The sequence below is a fragment of the Astyanax mexicanus genome, chromosome 6 (genome assembly GCF_023375975.1).
Source record: "Astyanax mexicanus isolate ESR-SI-001 chromosome 6, AstMex3_surface, whole genome shotgun sequence".
NCBI classification, from domain to species: Eukaryota; Metazoa; Chordata; class Actinopteri; order Characiformes; family Acestrorhamphidae; genus Astyanax; species Astyanax mexicanus.
The window spans coordinates 8,516,569-8,537,247 of NC_064413.1; the positions used below are offsets into that span (position 1 = coordinate 8,516,569).

Genomic DNA, 20,679 nt, shown 5'->3' on the forward strand with positions numbered 1-20,679 from the left:
AGTTTTATCTACAACTCACAGTGAGAGCTACCCAGGATAAAGTACAGCTTCCAACCATGGTGGAGGTACTTTCATAGATACAGCTCACAGTGAGACCTATGAAGATAAATTACCGCTTCTAAACATGGTGGAGGTAGTTTTATCTACAGCTCACAGTGAGACCTATGAAGGTAAAGTACCGCTTCTAAACATGGTGGAAGTAGTTTAATCTACAACTCACAGTGAGAGCTACCCAGGATAAAGTACAGCTTCCAACCATGGTGGAGGTACTTTCATAGATACAGCTCACAGTGAGACCTATGAAGATAAATTACCGCTTCTAAACATGGTGGAGGTAGTTTTATCTACAGCTCACAGTGAGACCTAGGAAGGTAAAGTACCACTTCTAAACATGGTGGAGGTAGTTTCATCTACAGCTCACAGTGAGAGCTACCCAGGATAAAGCACAGCTTCTAAACATGGTAGCAGTAGTTACATCAGCAACTCACAGCAAGCTCCAGCCAGGAAAAAGTACAGCTTTGAAACATGGTGACGGTAGTTTTACACATTGGTAGTGTATTTAAAGTGAAAACATTGTCTGACTGTATATGTACCGTAAGATTAGAGCTGTGTATGGCTGTGTAATCTTTACTGTCTTTTTGAAAATCAGTACAGTATTGCAAAACAAAACATTGCGAAACAATACAATATCAATACTTTTGTCTGTCTTTACGGAAGTGTATTTGAATTCAGATTTAAACAGGAACATGAGCATGGCCTACATATGTATATCACTTTTTTCTTTTAACGGTTGCTGTGAACTGTGTCTCATTCTGCTTCTCTGAGTAATGAATATAAAGATTGAGTATTTGTTAATCTGCTGTGTATATAGTAATGTTTGTATTTCTGTATTTATTGGCAACATAGCAGGGATCTGCTGCCCTGAGGGCAAAGAGTGATCTGCATGGGCTACACCTGGTTGCATCAGATGCAATCAGATGTTTCTTAAAACACACTAATTATGGTCACACTCACACACACTCTTACTCTGTCTGGATGTTGGATATTGTGCGCTGCAGAAGCTGATTTGATGGGTGGATCCTGTTGGCAGTACAAACAGTAAACCTGCTCATCTGAGTGGATTTCATGCGGAGGAGATTTTCTCAGTGGGCGTCTTCGTTTCTGAGCCTTTAGTGGTGCATTATAAGCTCAGGTTCTGGGGATTAGTGTCTGGGTATTTGCTCACAGGTGTAATTCCAGGAGTGTCTCCTCAGCCTGAGATGAAACATGTCAGAGAAGGCATGTGTTAAGTATTTAAGTTCTTGTTTGGTCTATGAATAGTAAGTGTGTGACTTTAGTTTGGGTGAAAAAAACTCATGTTTTTTCTGCTGTGGTTAATCTGACAAGTGAAGCCCTGACCAATAGGAGAGCTGGTTTAGCAGAATCTACACGGATACCACTAATAGAACAAACCTGATTGGACAGTTTTCTTGCGTAGTGCAGGGCTTATACACCAATTTAATACAACTCTACTTAATATTAATGTACTAACATTAGATACTTTATTAATGAGTATTTATGACAGAATATCTCCACTAATTATTAATGGACACTAGTTAGATATTATTAATCATTAAACTAATTTCTCCATTATTATTTACAAAATTCTTAACATTTATATTTAGTAATGTTTATGATGTCTTGACTAGTGTCAATTAATAATTAGTCATGACATTACCTAAGCGTTTAACAATATTTATCATATTTACTATGATCGAGAGATCGCTGGTTTGAATCCCAGTCATGCAGCTTGCCATCAGCTGCCAGAGCTCTAAGGGAGCACAACTGGCCTTGCTTTCTCTGGATGAGTGAATGGTACTTGTTCTCCTCATCACTCCTAGGGTGATGTCATCAGCACAAAGCGTCTGTGAGCTGATGTATAGGAACCAAGTCGCTGCGTTTCCTTCGCGCTTGCTGTGATGCTAATCAGCAATGCTGCATCAGCAGCAGTTGAAAAAAAAGAGGCAGTGACTGACTTCACATGTGTCAAAGGAGGCATGTGCTGGTCTTCACCCTCCTTGTGTTGCGCTATTACCTGTGATGTGGAAGATATACAGCTAAAAGAGTAGCAGCTGAATGGGAAAAAATGTAAATAAGAAAACAATATTTCTTACTGTCACCTGTACTGTTATTTGTGACCCGTATTGTAATGTTTTAAAGTTTAAAATAGCAATTTCTTTTTCTGATGCATATACTTTAGATTTCCAAGACAAATTTCTGCATTTTGGAGCATTTTTATTGGTTTGAAATTTAAAATTTTAATGCACTAAAATATTTATGTCTGTAAGTGGTATATTATTGACAGTGTTTCTGATTTGTGAGTTGTTTCAGTAAAGCCTGTTCTGTGATGTGGTGTTTCTATTGTATTCATACAGTCATCCTGAACTGCTGTTCTCAGGTGCTTTGTTTCTGAATCAGCCTCGTTTTCTTCAGTGTAAAAAACACACGGCCCCCACGCCCATCTTTCAGCCGTGCTGAGGGAGTCTGGGTTAGACAGCTTTGACGTGTGTCTGCGTGTCTGATTGTGCATCAGATTGTAGCAATATCTCCACATGTCTGCACCTGTCTGCAGAACTGCTCCACGCCAGCTCAGCTTTTATTAGAGCTGCAGATTATTCATAGTTGTTCTTCACTATCACAGCGCTCAGCCTGAACACACAGCTGCAGAGGCTGCACACAGCTGAGCATAGAACATGAATACAACACAGTGCAACCCTGCTGAACACAACTGCACATGGCTAAACACAGCTGCACACTACTGAACACAGCCACACATTGTCAAACATAGTTGTTAACCAAGGTTGAACACTGCTGCACATGGTTGCATACAGCTAAAGACAGCTGCACATAACTTAACACAGTGGAACACTGCTAAACACAGCTGACTGTATTTGAACACACATGCACACAATTAAACACAGTTAAAGATGGCTGAACACAGTTACACACAGCTACATGCAGTTGAATGGACCTGAACACAGTTGCAAACAGTTGTACACATCTGAACACAGCTAAACACAGCTACACACAGCTGTACACATCTGAACACAGCTACACATTGCTAAACAGCTGCACACTGCTGTACACATCTGAAAACAGCTGAACACAGCTACACACAGCTGTACACATCTGAACACAGCTACACATTGCTAAACAGCTGCACACTGCTGTACACATCTGAAAACAGCTGAACACAGCTACACACAGCTGAACACAGCTACACACTGCTGTACACATCTGAACACAGGTACACATAGCTAAACACAGTTGCACTTGATTGAACACAGCTGCACACTGCTGAACAAAACTAAATACAGCTACACACAGCTAAATGCAGTTAATCAGAGCTGAACATGGCTGAAAACAGCTGAACACAGCTAAAAACAGTTACCCTTGACTGGACACTACGCACAGCTGTACACATCTGAAAACAGCTGAAAACAGTTGCACATAACTGGACACATCTAAACACATCTACACACCGCTGTACACATCTTGATGTGTAACTTCAGTCTCTGTTGTTGTATTTTATAAAGCGCACCAGATTATAAGGCTCACTATCAATAAATGTCTAATTTCTTTATATGACACTAGTAAGGAACAGGGGTGTCGTCATGTTTTCCTTCTCATTCAGCAGGTCTCACCGCTGGGTGGCTAAACCTGTAAAGCTAAGCTAAGTTAACTGAACAAAACTGTAATTCTTAAAAAATATTTATATTAAAGTCAAACGAGTGCTGTATATTAATCTACACAGATTTTTCTCCTGTAAACTGTTTATTTGGGTGAGTAAAGCGCTTCCATTTATTTACAGCAAGCCTACATTTCCAGATTTCCACCAAGACTGGGTGCAGCAGCATTAGCATTAGCAGCTAACCGCTAGTGCTAGCCGTGGTTATTGGGTAATGCTAATACTGCTCCAGCAGCGCTATCTGGGATTAGCAGCAGGCTCCATGCCGATAATGTCACCTGTGAACGTCGAAAGGTATTAGTGCTTAGCGTGGTTAGTGGCAAAAGATAGCACTGCTCCAGCAGTGCTATCTGGGGTTAGCAGCAGGCTAGCTTAGCTAGCTTAGCACGGTTAGTTGCTAATGCTAATACTACTTCAGCCTGCTGGAGTAACTGAACTGAAACTTCTGTATAACGCTGTACTTCAGCAGAGTGGCTTTACTGCTCCTTCCAACCTAACTGGTAAAATTCATACATAAGGCGCACCTAATTATAAGGAAAATTAAAGGATTTTAAGTGCGCCTTTAGTGCGAAAAATACAATAATTAAAGAATAAGTATGTCTGGAAAACAATAAGACAATACAAAAATCTCAGGAATCCCTGTTTTACCTTCAGTTAACTTAATGTAAAGTTAAGTTCAGTGGCCTCAGAAAACCAGCTATGCCTCTAACATATATCATTTTAAACACGTTTGCTCTGGGCAGTGTTGCTGAAGCTGCTGGGTACTTTTTGTTGGTGTGGTTATTTTTACGCAGGAGGGAAATCCAGCTGCTGTTCAGGGACTGTTCGAGCTCTATCTATCTCTGAGGGACCAGTCCAGGCCTGCTGCTTTAGACCAGTGCCAGGACTTTCCACAGCTCCCCCAGGACTTATACTCTGTTATATTTAGCCCACTGCGCCTCATTTCACTGTCTTTTGTCTTTGTCTTCTGAAGTAAGACTGAACGCTAGTTTGTACGACTGTAGATTTGAGCTACCTGTGATCAGGCCTAATCATGCACACATACAGGATAGGGGTGGGACATTTTCAATTGTTATATGCATCTTGATTTGGAATTGGACGATTCTGAATTCGAATAAAAATAAAAAAATGATTTTTTTTAGATGTTAGCTATAACTGAGAACGTAATGAGCTTTGTGGAACAAATGGTTAGAATTTGTCTTTGGAATACCACCAACGAAGTACAATTGAGATAGGTCGGTGTATGTTTAGAACAGCTCTGTTTACACAAGTTAAAAGTAAAGATTTTTATTTTCTGGATCTGGACTACCCACCTCTGTGTAAATAACTGTAGTTTTACATAGGATCTCCGTTGGACTATTATTTCTTTTTAGAGACTCTCACCCTGCGTTCACACTGGAAAGCGACAAAGCGACAGGCGACCATTCATTTCCTATGGCAGGGCACGATTTGTCGCCGCGACACGCGAGAGGCGACAAAGCGACAGAGCGACAAGCGACACTGAGATGAATTTTTCTCAACTTTATGCAAATTAGTTATGACGCGGTGAAGCGACATTCTAACCCGATTGGCTCCTAGCTTTTTTTTGGACCAATCACAAACAAGGCGGTTCGACGTCCTCAAGCTCCTGCTCTCTGAATTTCTAGTTTCTTTCCCTGTTCTTTCTGTTGAATGGGGTGGACCCACATCAGTCTGTGGGAACGGCTGCATTTCCAGCGCAGTTAAATCACAGAAACGCACAAGAGTCCAGCAAGTTTGGGAGTTATAGCTGGAGAATAAAGTGGCCAAGTGATTCCTTTTTTGTGCCCTTTTTCTTGTCGGAGGCTGGACCATGATAAACGCGTGCGTTGAGCTTGACACGCCCACAAGCGACAAACGCTGGGCAACACAAGCGACTTGTCGCGTTCCAGTGTGAACGCAGGGTAAGACTATAGGTCAGTGGCTGAACTACATTTAGTAGGGCATTACACATATTGTAAAGTAACATATGACATTGAAAAGACTGTTATTAGTGTAAACATTTTATTTATTTAATTTATTTATTTTAAAACATTTCTAACTGTTGTCTATCTCCCTGCGTCGCAGTGCTGTTAGCCAATCAGAGTCATTAGTTTGCATGTATGAATATTCATGAGCAAGAGCTGAAATCCTATACTTTCTTCCTTTATTTCACAAACAAACATCTCACACGGCATTCATTTATACTAGAGTCAACAACTAGGCATTGTATAATGAATGAAAAAACGATGAAATAAGACCATTAACTGCTTTTAATAGCACTATTTTAGCTGCCATTGTACTTTCTAATAATTAAATGACTATCCTTTTTCAAGTAAATAGAAATAGTATCAAAGAGCCTAGTTGTACGTTGTGTAAAGCATAAATAAAAACAGAATATGATAATATGCAGATCCTTTTTAACCTATATTTAATTGAATACATTTAATACAAAAACAAGATATTTAATTTTATCTTTATTGTTTTTGCAAATATTCACTAACAACACATTCCAAAGAGGACATTCTCATCTTCTTAAAGAAAAACTTGAAAATATAAAAATAACAGTTGTTTTGTCTAGCCTCAAATGTGTTAATAGTTTTGGTACCTTAAGGAGCATCTTTCTCTCAGATAAAGTTAATAATATATCTTTATTAAAGAAAAAAGCTTGTCATTCTCAGGGAACGAGCCTTATTTTTCACAATTAATTGTTATAGTAAGATAGAGTTCAGTTTGTTAAGGCTCTAATTGTTCTATTATTTTGTACATGACTGTTTCTGTATTTTGTTATGTTGCTGTTTTAATAGTGCACACTGCTGCTACCAAAAAAAGCCACTAGATGGTATAACATCTATATCTTAATTAAATTATTTAAATTTGACCATTAGTGCCTAATGTGGTGTATTACAGATCACTTGTATCACTTTCAATCACTTATATCAAGCCCACCTTTTGAAATAAGATATTGTAAATTTGATGAATCAAACCAATGACTGATCACAGACTAATCTAAAACTGGCATAGGCCTCTCTGCTGTTAAAAAAAAAGACAACACTCAATAAGCATTTGGGAACTGCAGGACAGTAATTATTGAGGCTTTGTAGGTAAAATTATTTTCCATTCTTGCTTGATGTACATTTTTATTTATTCAGCAGTCTGGGGTCTACAAACTGGTCCTTACCGAATCCTATGTAAATTCCTCTGACCTAGCAACACCTCAAAGAAAGTACCTGGAAACCCCCAACAACTATATATAAACACCATAGCATCCACCTGGTATAGATTTTCTCTGCGTATTTTGTCCCACAATTGTCAAGATCTTGACCCTTTGTATGTTGTGTGCTTGTGTACAGGTTTTGATAAAAAAACAGAGCAAGTAATAATTACATAGGATATCAAATATAGAGATGAAACAAATAAAATCAACATGGGATATCACTTCAAACACTTTGCAACACCTGAAAACATAAAGCAATATATGTACCATTAATTTTTGCACTATAAGGCGTACCCTATTACAAGGCACACTATCAATAAACATCTATTTTCTGGTATATGTTCATACATAAGGTTCACTGGATTATAAGGCACACTGACGATTTTTGGGTAAATTAAAGGATTTTAAGTGTGCCTTATAGTCTGAAAAAATTGCTATATATTCCCTTAAAAGCAGCCTTGATTCTTTTTCATTTCATTTCATTTTCATGCAGGTTTTCCCAAAGCATGTTAGCCTACATTACAGTCTGAGACCTAATTAAGTGAAAATCTCATTTGTATGGTTTTGAACATGCAGCTATTTTATGCTAATCTTCTTTTTTAGCTAATGGTTTGTTAAACCCTGCAGTGTTTGAGGCGTGTGAAGCTGTTGGAGTTGGTTGTAATTGTTGTGGAGAAGGATAGCGGAGTTGTGCAGTGGAGGATGCAGCTGCGGAAGCTGCTGTAATTAGCTCTGGTAATTAGCTCTGTGATGGGTAATCGGGTTAATGAGACAGAAGCTCTCTGTGTGGAGAAACAGAACAAGCTCAGCTCAGCCCCCAATATTACAGCTGATCAGCTGCTTTAGTTTACATTGAGAAATGCTAGGCTAACACTGCTAACAAACACTGGACTAAAGGCAGCCGCACACTAAACCTGCAGCACTGTGGCTGAGGGGAAAGTACCATAACAAAGGCTGAATACGTTCAGGTGAAGAAACCTGACAGCATTTTGTAAAGAATAGATAATTTATAGTGGTATGAAAAAGTTTGGGCACCCCTAATAATTTTCAAGATTTTTTATTGGTTATTCTGATCAGCAATTTTAGTTAAATATGTCCTAGCAGACCTAGTTGTTTTTACAGAAGTGATAGTCTAATGCTCGCTCTCGCGCTGTCTCGCTCTCTGTCTCTCGCTAACTTGCTGTCTTTCTCTCTCTCGTGCTGTCTCTCGCTAACTCACGCTGTCTCTCGCTAATTTGTGCTGTCTCTTGCTAATTCGCATTGTCCTTTGCTAACTCACGCTGTCTTTCTCTCACTCCTGCTGTCTCTTTGTCTCTCGATAACTCACGCTGTCTCTTGCTAACTTGTGCTGTCTATTACTAACTTGCGTTGTCTTTCTCTAACTCGCGCTGTCTCTCTCTAACTTGCGTTGTCTTTCTCTATTTCGCACTGTCTCTCCCTCTCTGTCTCTTGCTAACTCGTGCTGTCTTTCTCTCACTCGCTCTCCCTCTCTCTGTCTCTTGCTAACTTGCTAAACCTGCAGCACTGTGGCTGAGGGGAAAGTACCATAACAAAGGATTTGTTTATATTGAAGGCGTTCAGGTGAAGAAACCTGACAGCATTTTGTAAAGAATAGATAATTTGCAGTGGGATGAAAAAGTTTGGGCACCCCTAATAATTTTCAAGATTTTTTATTGGTTATTCGGTTCAGCAAATTTAGTTAAATATGTTGTAGCACATAATGATAATGTAGGCTCAGTTGTTTTTACAGCGGTGCTCTCACGCTGTCTCTCTCTCTGTCTCTCTGTAACGCGGGGATGAGACGGGAGGCGGATTTAAAGCGGGTAAGACCAAGACTTTAATAAATAACAAATAAACAAGTAAACAAATAAGGGAATAACAGATATAAGTTATATGTACACAAACAAACAAAGAAAACCAACAAAGAGCTAAGCTAAACAGATAAGTGGCTAAACTAAACAGATAATAACAAAACAGGGCTAGGGATATATACAGGGATAAATAAGTGAATAATATACAAAACAAAGAAATAACGTGACTAAGAAATTAACGTGACGTAGTAAACAATAGCAAACGTGGCGAGACAAACGACAGAGGAAGGTGCAAAGACCGACGGAGGACAAGGTGGCAGAGGAGGGCTATTTATAGTAACATGAAACACTGAACACCTGGGGAAACAGGTAACGAGGGGCGGAGCTACAAATTACACACACGTGATGGAAAAGTACTAGAGAAACACACTAGGAAACGGGGAAAACACAGGAAAACATAGCGAGGGCGTAACACTCTCACTATCTTGTGCTGTCTTTTTCTCTCTCGTGCTGTCTCTCCCTCTCTCTGTCTCTTGCTACCGCATGCTGTCTTTCTCGCTCTCGTGCTGTTTCTCGCAAACTTGCGCTGTCTTTCGCTAATTTGTGCTGTCTCTTGCTAATTCGCATTGTCCTTTGCTAACTCGCGCTGTCTTTCTCTCACTCTTGCTGTCCCTCCCTCTCTCTGTCTCTCGCTAACTTGTGCTGTCTTTCTCTTACTCACGCTGTCTCTCCCTCTTTCTGTCTCTCGCAAACTCGCGTGGTCTTTCTCGCACTTGCTTTCTCTCTCCCTCTCTCTCTCTCTTGCTAACTAGGGATGTCTTTCTCTCACTCACACTGTCTCTCCCTCTGTTTGTGTGTTTGCTTGTGCTGTCTCTCACTAACTTTCGCTGTCTTTAAAAAGCTTTAGTCTGCCAGACCTAAACCACACTACACTGTTATTACTGCCCCCTCTTAAAAATACAGGAAACTTGCAGCATTAAAAAAGAATTATCAATATAATGATTTTTTAAGTGATTGACACCTCTAATACAATTAATTTAATTTTGCCAATGTAATGTTGATATTTTAAAAAAGAACTCTGAAATGAAATAAAAACTTATTATTAAAAATATATTTTTTTAAATTAAAAAATAATAAAGCGCCACAAACATACTCACTGTTTGTTTCAACAAGATCCAGAAAGATGGAGTCTCTTCCTGCTGATAGTATAAGAATGAGATTACTCATGTCAGCTGTTAAATAAATACGTTGTGTGAGAATAATTATTGTTTTTTTTTTGTAATTTTTGGTTACAATTTAGAATATTTTAGTAATTTAGTAATAAGTATCAGTACCAATGTCAAAGTACCAGTACCGCTATCGAAGATTTAAAACGATACCCAGCCCTAATTATTATTGTTTTATTTGATTTTTTGTTTAAGTTTAAACTTCTAGAGTAAAGGTAGCACAGCATTTGCACCTTAGCCTAGCACGTCAGATACCAAACGCGTCTGGGCCGATCAACTGAATCTGTGCTCTGAATTATAAAGCTTTGATTTTTTTACTTAGTTGCTCCTTTAAGTGAACACCACCAGAATGTGATACAGGTTTACACACACACACACACACACTCTTGGAATGGTAGCAGTGTGTGATAAGCTGTGCTCCTGTGTGTGTATTTGCTTGTAATGAGGTTTTGAATGACTGATAAGAGCGGGAGGTCAGCGTTCGCTCGTAAAGCTGCTGAAACACTCTTTGTTTCCGTTCAGCTGCTGCTGAGACTGGCGCTCGCCTGAATCTCAAACACACACACACACACGCACTCCTACCAGGCACAATTTACATTCAGATTGAGTTTGGCCAGGGCTGGATTTAACAACGGTAATCTGTGGATGATGATTCAGTTTATGAATCTTTTGGAAATTATTCAGTGAAACAGTAAATTCTATAGATTTTACTGTGATTTCACTCGATTTCACACCTTAAATTCAGTTTTTTTTTTATTATTTTAAAATGTTATGCATTGTAGATTAAAAATGAAGTCAAATTGTAAAGAAAAACATATAGAATTTAGTAAACAAAAACATGCTGAACAAACCAGAATATGTTTTATATTTTATTTTTTATTTTTTTTAAGTTTCTTTATTTGTCTTCTCAGTCAGCTTTTTGAGGTAGAGTCACCTGGGATGTCTTTCAGTTAACAGCTGTGCTGAACTTGTGCTAACTCAAAAGTTAATTACTTGAGTTTCTTGTCTTCTTAATGTATTTGAGAAGTATTTTTGAAAATGTATTTTCGATACTGATACCAGTATGGTACCTTGAATTTGGTATCGATACCCAAACGGTAATTTTTCACTACCTTTTTTATAATTGGAACCAAAAAAGATCAAATGTAATAATTATTCTCTCACAACACATTTATTTACCAGCCAACATCTCATTCTCAAACTGTCACCATGAGAGACTGTGAACAAACAACTACAAATATTTTTCCTGAAGCATATTACTGGGTGCATTTCAGTTTTTAAGAGTCTTTTTAAGGAATATTAGCATTAGATTGGCACAAGAAAGAGGGCGGGTGGTAAAACACAGAATTGCAGGTAATTCCGCAAACCTTTCTTATGTATATTAATTCGCACTGCATGAATCAAGATTAAAAAAGGAAGATTAAAGAAGTTGAAATATAATAAATAAATGTCAGTATGAAAGTATGGATCTTGGTACCAGAATTTTTCATGCGTTTCACTTCTGATATCTGAATATGAATGTGACTTTTCATTTCCTGTTATCTTCTGATGAATTTTGACCCCACCAGGTCGACGCGGTTGCTGGCGTTCTGGATTACACATTTAGGGAAGTGGGCTTTTAATACCACTCCTAACGAATCAGCAGGTGGCCTAAATACAACTTCAGCCTTCATGAGCTGTTAAAACAACTAAAACAACAGCACTACAACAGTAGTTAGATATTTTCATTCAATCTACAGCAGTTTACCTCTTTTACATTACAGTACATTACATTACATTTAGCAGACGCTTTTGTCCAATACAATAGCGAAGTACAAAAGTAATAGAAGTTAAAGGTAAAAAACATCTTTAGATAGGACCTAAAGGAGGTCAAATGGAATAATAGGATAGAGTAGTGAAGGAAGGGAAGAAGGAAATTAGGTTAGAAGTAGTTAGTGTGTTAGAGGTGTTAGGAGAGTAAGTGCTTTTTAAAGAGCTCTGTCTTTGGGAGTTTATTAAAGATAGTGAGAGATTCTCCTGATCTGGTAGTGGAAGGTAGTTAGTTAGAGGTGTTAGGAGAGTAGGTGCTCTTTGAAGAGCTCCGTCCTGCAGGAGTTTCTTAAAGATAGCGAGAGATTCTCCTGATCTGGTAGTGGAAGGTAGTTTGTTCCACCATTGGGGAACTCTGTATGAGAACAGTCTGGATTGCTTTGTGTGAATGTTTGGTAAAGAGAGGCGACGTTCATTGGAGGAGCCTTCAGGAGTGAATGCAGTTGGGAAGGAGCTGTTCTGTCATCACCTTGTAGGCGATTGTAAGAGCTTTGAATTTGATGCGAGCATCAACTGGTAGCCAATGAAGCTCAATGAGCAGCGGGGTGACATGTGCCCGTTTTGGCTGGTTGAAGACCAGACGTGCTGCTGCATTCTGGATCATCTGGAGTGGCTTTACTACGCAGGCCGGGAGGCCAGTTAGTAGGGCATTGCAGTAGTCGAGGCGTGAGATGACGACTGCTTGTACCAGGAGTTGGGTGGCCTGTTATGTTAGAAACGGTCAAATTTTTCTGATGTTATAAAGCGCGAAGCGGCAGGATCGAGCAACCGAGGCCACATGGTGCGTGAAGAAGAGCTGGTCATCAACTAGAACACCCAGGTTCCTAGCAACCTTTGTTGGTGAGAGAGAGAGAGAGCCGATGCTTATAGAGAGGTTGTGTTGAAAAGATGGTTTCGCTGGTAGAACCAGAAATTCAGACTTTGAGAGGTTCAGTTGAAGGTGATGCTCCTTCATCCATGAGGATATGTCAGAGAGACACTGCGATATCAGGTGAGAATGACAGATAGAGCTGGGGCTCATCAGCAAAGCAATGGTAGGAAAAGCCATGTGAGCGGATAACCTGACCTAGAGAGGTGGTGTATATTGAGAAGAGAAGGGGTCCCAGTACCGAACCCTGGGGAACTCCAGTGGATAGGGAGTGGGCTGAGGACAGCTGTCCTTGCCACGACACCTTGAGCGAGCGCCCAGTGAGGTAAGATCTAAACCATGACAGCAACTTGTCTGAGATCCCTCTTCACATTCAACCTACAACTGTTGAGCTCCACACATTCAGCCTATAGCAGTTTAGCTCCTCACATTTACCCTACAACAGTTTAGCTCCTCACATTTAGCCTACAGCAGTTTAGCTCCTCACATTTAGCCTACAGCAGTTTAGCTCTTCACATTCAGCCTATAACAGATTTAGCTCCTCCCTTTCAGCCTACAGCAGTTTAGCCCCACCCATTCATGCTGAAGTTTTAAGAAGTGTTTTAGCCTGGCCTACTTTTTGAGTGAGGCAGCCAATCAGAACAGAGCTCCTGTTCATAAATTAAAAGTTCAGGGTTTGTGTAGAAATTATTATAATTGGGAAATCTTTTACATGATGCTATTAATGGGACTTCATGCAGTTTTGTGTGTGTTTCAGAATGTGTGTGTGTGTGTGCAGGGATTAGACTGGCCGGGTTAGCTTTTTGCTCACTTAGTTAAAATGGAAAATTCATTAGAGTTGATTTTATGGCTGGCAGGCTTAAGCCGCTATCTGTAGCCTGGGCCTGCGTTCAGTCACTTAACGGATCAATCCGGTCCGACTCGGTACCGACTGACAGCCCAAAGCCTCTCCCTGACTGCAGCACTCTGGGTGATTGTAGAACAGGGGGAGGGGATAGAGAGCAGGGACCGGTCAGAGCGTGCCCATTTACACCACATTTACACCTCTCACTAATGCCTGCTGTAGGCCATGTTAATTCATCTATAGATTTCCCACGATTCCCAAGCCACTGATCAGTGATCTGCTTACTGTGAATGTTCAGGGATGAACAAACTGCCGCTACAGCTGGTACTGTACTGTAGTACTGTAACAAAAAAGTGGTATGCTATGTTCCTGCTGTATTCTAAACACTAACAAGACATCTAAATGTGTACTAATCTTAACTAGTGCTGCAATATTTGGGACTTAAGAGCATTTGTACTCAGACTACTTTCCTTAGTATCAAAAGTATATGTTTTAGACCCAAGAGCCTTTGTTATGGATGTGCCTCTTTTTATATCAGTATTCTGTATTCCAAGTAAGCAGATTTTATTTGCACTAAATACTCTAGGTCGTCCTCAGACGAGCCTTCCATCGTTTCTTCCAGTCATCCCGATTCCCCATACATCTTTTCAATTCACTGGTACTCTGGGCTTCTGCGTCCTTCTTGAGTACGTCCACATAGGTTAGTGTGGGACGTCCTCTTGAGCGGCTCCCATGTGTCGGTTCGCATAGCACCAGTTTGCTGGCGGGCAATTCCTGGTGCCTATGGCAGTGTCCTGCAAGTCTCATTCGCCTTACCGCAATTTTCTCGCTCACTCTTGGTATTTCCTCGTACAGGGTTTGGTTGGTTACATGTGCATCATTGCAGATGTTAAGTACTGCACGCAGCATCCTGGTGTAACACCCATCAAGGGACTTCTCCAGAGTTGGCTTAAGTGTCCAGCATTCGCTGCCATAGAGGAGAACAGACTCTACTGTTGCATAGAAGAAGCTCAGTTTTATTTGATGAGGGAGACTGGAGTTCCATACACTGGCCATACCGTTCAGAGCCCTCCATGCAAGTGCCTTCCTTACTTTTAGGTCTTGCTCAGTTGAATTGACCCATGAGCCCAGGTACTTGAAGTCATCAACTTCATTCAGCACAGTGCCTCCTGCTGTAGTCAGAGGCAGATGTTCAGGCGGGATGTTGTAGGTAATGACCTCAGTTTTCTTCGCGTTTAACCTGAGGCCAACCTTAGCGCACTCTAGTTCTACTCTGCTCAGTAGAATTTGTGCTTGCTCCACGTTGTCAGAGAGCAAACTGATGTCATCCGCAAAGTCAAGGTCTGTGAGGACCACTGCGGGGTATCGACTTGACTTCCTTGGAGATAGTGTGAAGCCAAGTTCCTGTTCCCTCCCATTAATTGCCTTCCTGAGCGCATAATCGAGTACTATGATGAAGAGGAAGGGGGCCAGTGTGTCCCCCTGCATAACTCCAGCCAGGATGTCAAATTCCTCGCTGTTGCCGTCTGGGGTCACCACCTTGGCCCTTGTTCCTGCATACATGGACTCTATTGCTCGGAGTAGATTTGGGGGAATACTGTATGCCTTGAGGATCTTCACCATCATGCCTCGATGTATTGAGTCAAATGCCTTTTTGAAGTCCATAAAGCATAGTACTGCTGTCAGGTTGTTCTTTTTCACCTCCTCAATCATTCTCCTTAGTGCCAGGATCTGGGATGTAGTGGTGCGTCTCTCTCGAAACCCGTTCTGGTTCTTCCTCAGAAGAGGGTCAATTGCCTGCCGGACCCTGTTTAGGATCATACGGTTGTAAACTTTTGCAATAGTGCATGTCAGGCTGATGCCCCGATAGTTGTCCGGCTTCGATAGGTCTCCAGACTTAGGCACTGGCACGATGTTTGATAAAGACCACGTATCAGGCAGCCGATTGTGCAGCAGGGCAAGGTTGCAAAACTCTAAAATGATGTCATCCATGTCGCAGTTCCTCAGCACCTCTGGGGGTATACCATCCGGACCAGCACTCTTTCCTGCTTTTACGGTGGTTTTTGCCCTGGCAAGCTCTCCGAGTGTGAAGGGGCCGTCATTGCTGTTAAGGTTTGGGAGGACTGATTGTACTTCTTCCTCAGTTGCTTCTGATGGTTCTCCTAGCAGCCTTTGGAAGTGGGTGGTCCAGGTTGTCACCCTCTCCTCTGGGGTGTGTCCCTCCACCTGTCCCTTCTTGGTCCTCTTCCGCCCTGTCATCTCGTTGATGACCCTCCAAGCCTCCCCATACTGTTGACAACCTTGCGCCTCCTGTACCCTCCGCACTCTCTCCATCAGTTCCTCCCCTCTGATGGTGTCATAAGTTCTGAAAAGGAACTGTTTGGCCTCATTCAGCTCCCCACGACTCTCTGCCGTTGGCTCCCGCTCAAAGCTGAGGCGGGCTTCCTCCACCCTGCTTCGTGCTACTACGACTTCTGGGTGTTTTGATCGCATGGAGGTTCGGACTCTCTCCATCTTGGGTACCCACAGCCTGGTCGCCTCCTCATTCGCAGATATGAATCTCTTGTACTCGCTACTAGGATCCGCCTCCCTGTCCAGCTGGAGGAATTGTCTCCTCACCTCCTCTGTGTATCTGGTTTGAAGGCCAGGGTCACTTGAGAAGGCTCTCCAGTTGTATCGGATCCTGGGACTTGGTTTGGAGACCCTAAGGCTCAGGCGAACTCTCATGGAGACCACGCGGTGGTCTGAGCCCACTGAACAAAATGTACTGTATGGCTCAGCATTCATGACGGAGTTCCTCCACTTCCTCCGCACTAGGATGTAATCTAGCTGCCGTAGTGCTCCTGTGGCACGGTCTCGGAAGGTCCATCTTTTTCCTGCTCTCTTCCGGAAGATGGTGTTTGCTGCCAGGAGCTCATGCTCTGTAAGGAAGGCAGCGAGGTAGCAACCGTTACGGTTTGTAGAGTCGTGGTAGGGGAAGGGTACGTCCTCTGGTCCCAGTCTTGCATTGAAGTCCCCAAGGATGGCCAGGAAGTTGTGAACTGGGGCGTTTCGGACCGCTGTTGCAAGGTCCTCAAAGAACTTTTCCACCTCGTCATAGGATGTCACATTGGTGGGTGAGTACACGACTATGACCGTTGTTGCTGGGTTGCCCGAGAACTCTGCGCTTAGGATTCTGTCGGTGTGGTGGTAAACCCGACGAAGAGCCTTACGCGCCCGGGATCCCAGCATTAACCCAACACCGCCTGTCGCGGCCTGGGCCTCGTTCCTCCATGCAGATGCAGAGATGAACATGCATCTCTCCACTCTGTTGTAGGCAATCGGGTCTTCAGTGTGCACTCTCCTGTGTTCTTGAATGCCCAGGATCTCCACTCCTCGTTCCTCAACACAATGTGCTAGCTCTATCAACCTCGCCTCTTCTCTCGCTGTGCATGCGTTGAAGGTTCCCATAACCAATGGTCTCCGACAGCGCATGAGTGCATTGGGCGGAGTGCTGTAGTCGGGCAGGACCCTCCCTGGGCCAGACCCAGGGTTTGAGGTCCTGTCGTCATGCTGTCCTCCAAAAGGAGGACCAGCACCCCCATCCGCCGCGGTATTCCTGTGGACTCCCGCCACTGGAAGTATAGGATTTGGGATAACTGTGTTCTCCATGGTTGGCTTTACTATGCTATTAGCGAACTGTGGGGCGCAACTCCTCACAGTCCCGGATTTAAAAAAAAGTAGAGTATCCTCCTCCTAGACGGGTTGCCATACCAAGGCTATGAGCCCCATCTGCCCATACTATTTATCCCATAGCTGGGACAGTGGTTGGCAGACACCAGGGCGTGTTCCACATGCCATGTGGGCCTGCGTGTCATGCCTCTGGGGCCCACTGCTGCTCCGAGATCCCTTACAGTTTGGCCTGGACCCTCGCGGACCCAGTTACCGTGCGTGGCCACGGGGAGGCACTGTAAGAGTCCTGGTGGTGGAGAGGCTGTGTACCAGCAGGAGGAGACTTACACACTCGGCTCCTCTTTTTCACCCCCACTAGGAGGGCTAGCCGGTGGCAATAGTAAGCAGAGAGTATCAAGCAGGAGCGACATGCAACACACAACATGCAACATGCACTGACTACAGTCACTTCTGCAACACCATTGCACTGACGCATCACACACACCCTATGCATTAGCACACACACACTAAATACATATATAGTTAAATTACTCTATACACTCTATGCAGATAGTACCTACATATGTATGTAAACTAAGACCAGGCTGAAGTGACTCAAATCAAATTTTTGCTCAATGTGGCTCAGATCCGATTTTTTTATGGCTGTGTGAACGAGCCAAATCTGATTTTTTTTATTAGATTTGAGTCACTTTCATATGTGGTCCTAAATTGGATATGTATCCAGTCCATGGACATGCGACATGAATGTGAACGGTCAAATCGGAATTCATGTGTCCGTTTGCTTTTACGCATTAGCATTAGCACTACGTGCTTCTCTATCGTACCCACACACACATCTCTTGGTGCAGCTGTGCACCTATAGCTGCAAAAACAGCAAAAGCAAACCACCTGTCCTTTTTTCACCTCCTCGACCTGAGCATGTACTTCAGACCAGCTGTTTACTCTCCACTCCAGCAAAAGATGCTCCACATATGAGCTGCTAACTCATTCATTTCCCTTTATAAAGCTACAAGTCTTCTTGCAAATATGCTCAAATTGTTGGTGAAGAAGCCGATGTTTATACACGTATCAATGTGCGCATGTGAGGTGTTTCAGGGACAGAATCGTTCACATTACATACAGATATCATTCACTTACCATTGTGAATGTGAAACCCATTTATGGATAGCCAAATTCGATATGAGAAAATATTGTATTTGAAAAATGTGGCCTGTAATGTGAACGTAGCCTAAATGTACCTCGTAACACCATGATACCTGTAAATAGTGTGATGTTAGTAAACACACTTAGTCTAAAATTATATATTGCTAGTGTTTACATTGCTAATATAATCACATCTATTAGGTATTAATACTATCTGCTTTAATAACTCTATAAACTATATACTGTAACTATCTATAAACTCTGTAAACTATATTTATATACTGTATAAATATATACTTGGATACAACAGTGAACTTGGATTTGTTTTGGACTAGTAGTATTTGTAATTGGGCTTGATCGTAATTGTACTCATATTTTTACTTGGACTCTATTATTTGTACTTTGAATTAGTCTCAAAAATAGATCCCTCTGAATTTTACTCTGGAAAAAGCCCAGTTGTTTATTAAGTGTGGGTGTGGCAATAGTTTAAGACCTCCCTTCACCACCCTCTTTACTCAGATAGGCTGCTCCAAGATGCCTCATTGCCTGCCATTGGTTGTCATGATAGATATTAGTAGATTGGAAGATGAGAAGTTTTTGAGAATTGGCCTCCACACAGATTCAAATGTCTTTTTTATATATATATATATATATATTGAAATCCTTGCAGCCTTTGATTCTCGTGTCACATAAATTCAGACCTACTAGTTCCATGACTGCATGTAAACATGTAAGCTCCTGGATGGCCACCAATGAGACGACACCAGTGGCAGAAAAGGAAGCGGTGATGATGAGAGGAAATGTGCTTCGCTTAAAGTGACTTGGCATTTCCTGGTTGTTTGACAGAAGCAGAGAGAGAGAGAAAGAGAGCGTTATAGAGAGTTAGCATGAGCACAACTGGACGAGGCGCTGAAGTGTACATGGTTGTGAGAGTTCCAACCGTGGACGGTCGGTTCTTGTCTTGAAGTGGGAGAAACCATCCCAACGTTTTCTCACCTGCCATGAGACATGGACTGGCCCCCAACTGATCGCCTACTGGTAATGTTGTCCTATTGCTTCTGTTTTCTTTGGTTGGTGGTGTAAAGGGTGCTATTATATTAACCTTAACAGACATTCTCAACAATCTTCTCAACGTCCATTCCTCACATGCTGAACTTCACATTACTTTGGGTTAGTGCTGGATGATATGACCAAAATTTGTATCACAATATATTTCCTAATTCTGGTCGATACACACACTGGCATTGCCAGGCTACAGTTGTCCATTATGTTCTGCCCTTTGATGCTTAGCATTAATAACATCGGTCAATATCAGATACAGATGCACTAGAGCAAGGGTTTGCCTAAAAAATGATAAATGTATTAGATAAATTGTATTGATTTGCAGGAGATTCTAGGCTACTCAAATATTTCTTAAATACAACAACATTACATTACATTTATTTTAATAGCTTTAATGTGTTGCTCTGTAAAAATTAAATATACCAGCCCTGATTAAAATTTAGACACTTATTTAGACCTAATTTGATCCAAATATTATATACTAAATCCTTAAAAAATTTTTAATGAGCCCACATAAAATAAAATGTTTTTTAATTAATATTATCTGGCTTTTATTTAGGACTTTTATTATGATGCCTACAACAGTGGATTAGCCACATTGGAGAGCACTGTGCTGCACTGCTCGGGTCAGATTAGTAAATTCTGTGGTTTGATATGATGTGTAGATTATGGCTATTGTCACGAATGACGAGGCATGAGAATAAAATTTAAAAATACGATTTATTTAAATAAACAAGAATAAACCAAAAGCAAAACAGAAAGCAAACACAGGTACGTAAACATAAAACCAGAATAAAGAAGACTATTAAAATAAGACAAGGATAATTAAACTAAGAAAAATAGACTAAGAATACTAAACTAAGAAGACAAAACTGATTTTACATTACTTTGAAAACAAGAAACAAAGAACAACCAAGAACAGGAAAGAAGCACGAAAACCCAACAGACCTGAAAAAGAGCACACAAAGCATACAAAAGACCTGACAAGGACTACTGAAACAAAGGGGCTCTATATACACAGTCAGACTAGAAACACCTGGAGAAGGTAACAAGGAAATGGGGTAAAAAACAATAAAGCTGGAAACACTAATGAAGAGTAGGGCAAGGGCACAGACAAGACGATAACAAAACAGGGACTAGAAACTAGGAACACAAGTCAGGAGAACACAGGACAGGAACAGAAAGAACCTAAAAAAACTACAAATAAAGGCTATGGTGTAAAAGCTATAGTTTACTCTAGTCTTTTTTATTGACCTGGAGGCCTCAGTAGGCTTGAATCTTGTTAGCCACAAGGCAAACTGTT

At 41.4% G+C, this 20,679-nt stretch overlaps 1 protein-coding gene across 4 annotated transcripts in view; it reads left to right on the forward strand.

The window, feature by feature from the left end:
• nbeal2 (neurobeachin-like 2) overlaps positions 1-20,679 on the forward strand; it is a 115,367-nt gene that overhangs the window by 11,527 nt on the left and 83,161 nt on the right. Inside the window, exon 1 of one of the 4 annotated variants that reach the window (XM_049480201.1) lies at positions 19,158-19,352. The exons of the other annotated variants lie outside the window; for them this stretch is intronic. Coding sequence (XP_049336158.1) covers positions 19,323-19,352 — 30 coding nt within the window. The 5' untranslated portion in view covers positions 19,158-19,322. Of the gene's footprint in view, positions 1-19,157; positions 19,353-20,679 lie in introns of those variants that run through there. 4 annotated transcript variants of the gene reach the window in all.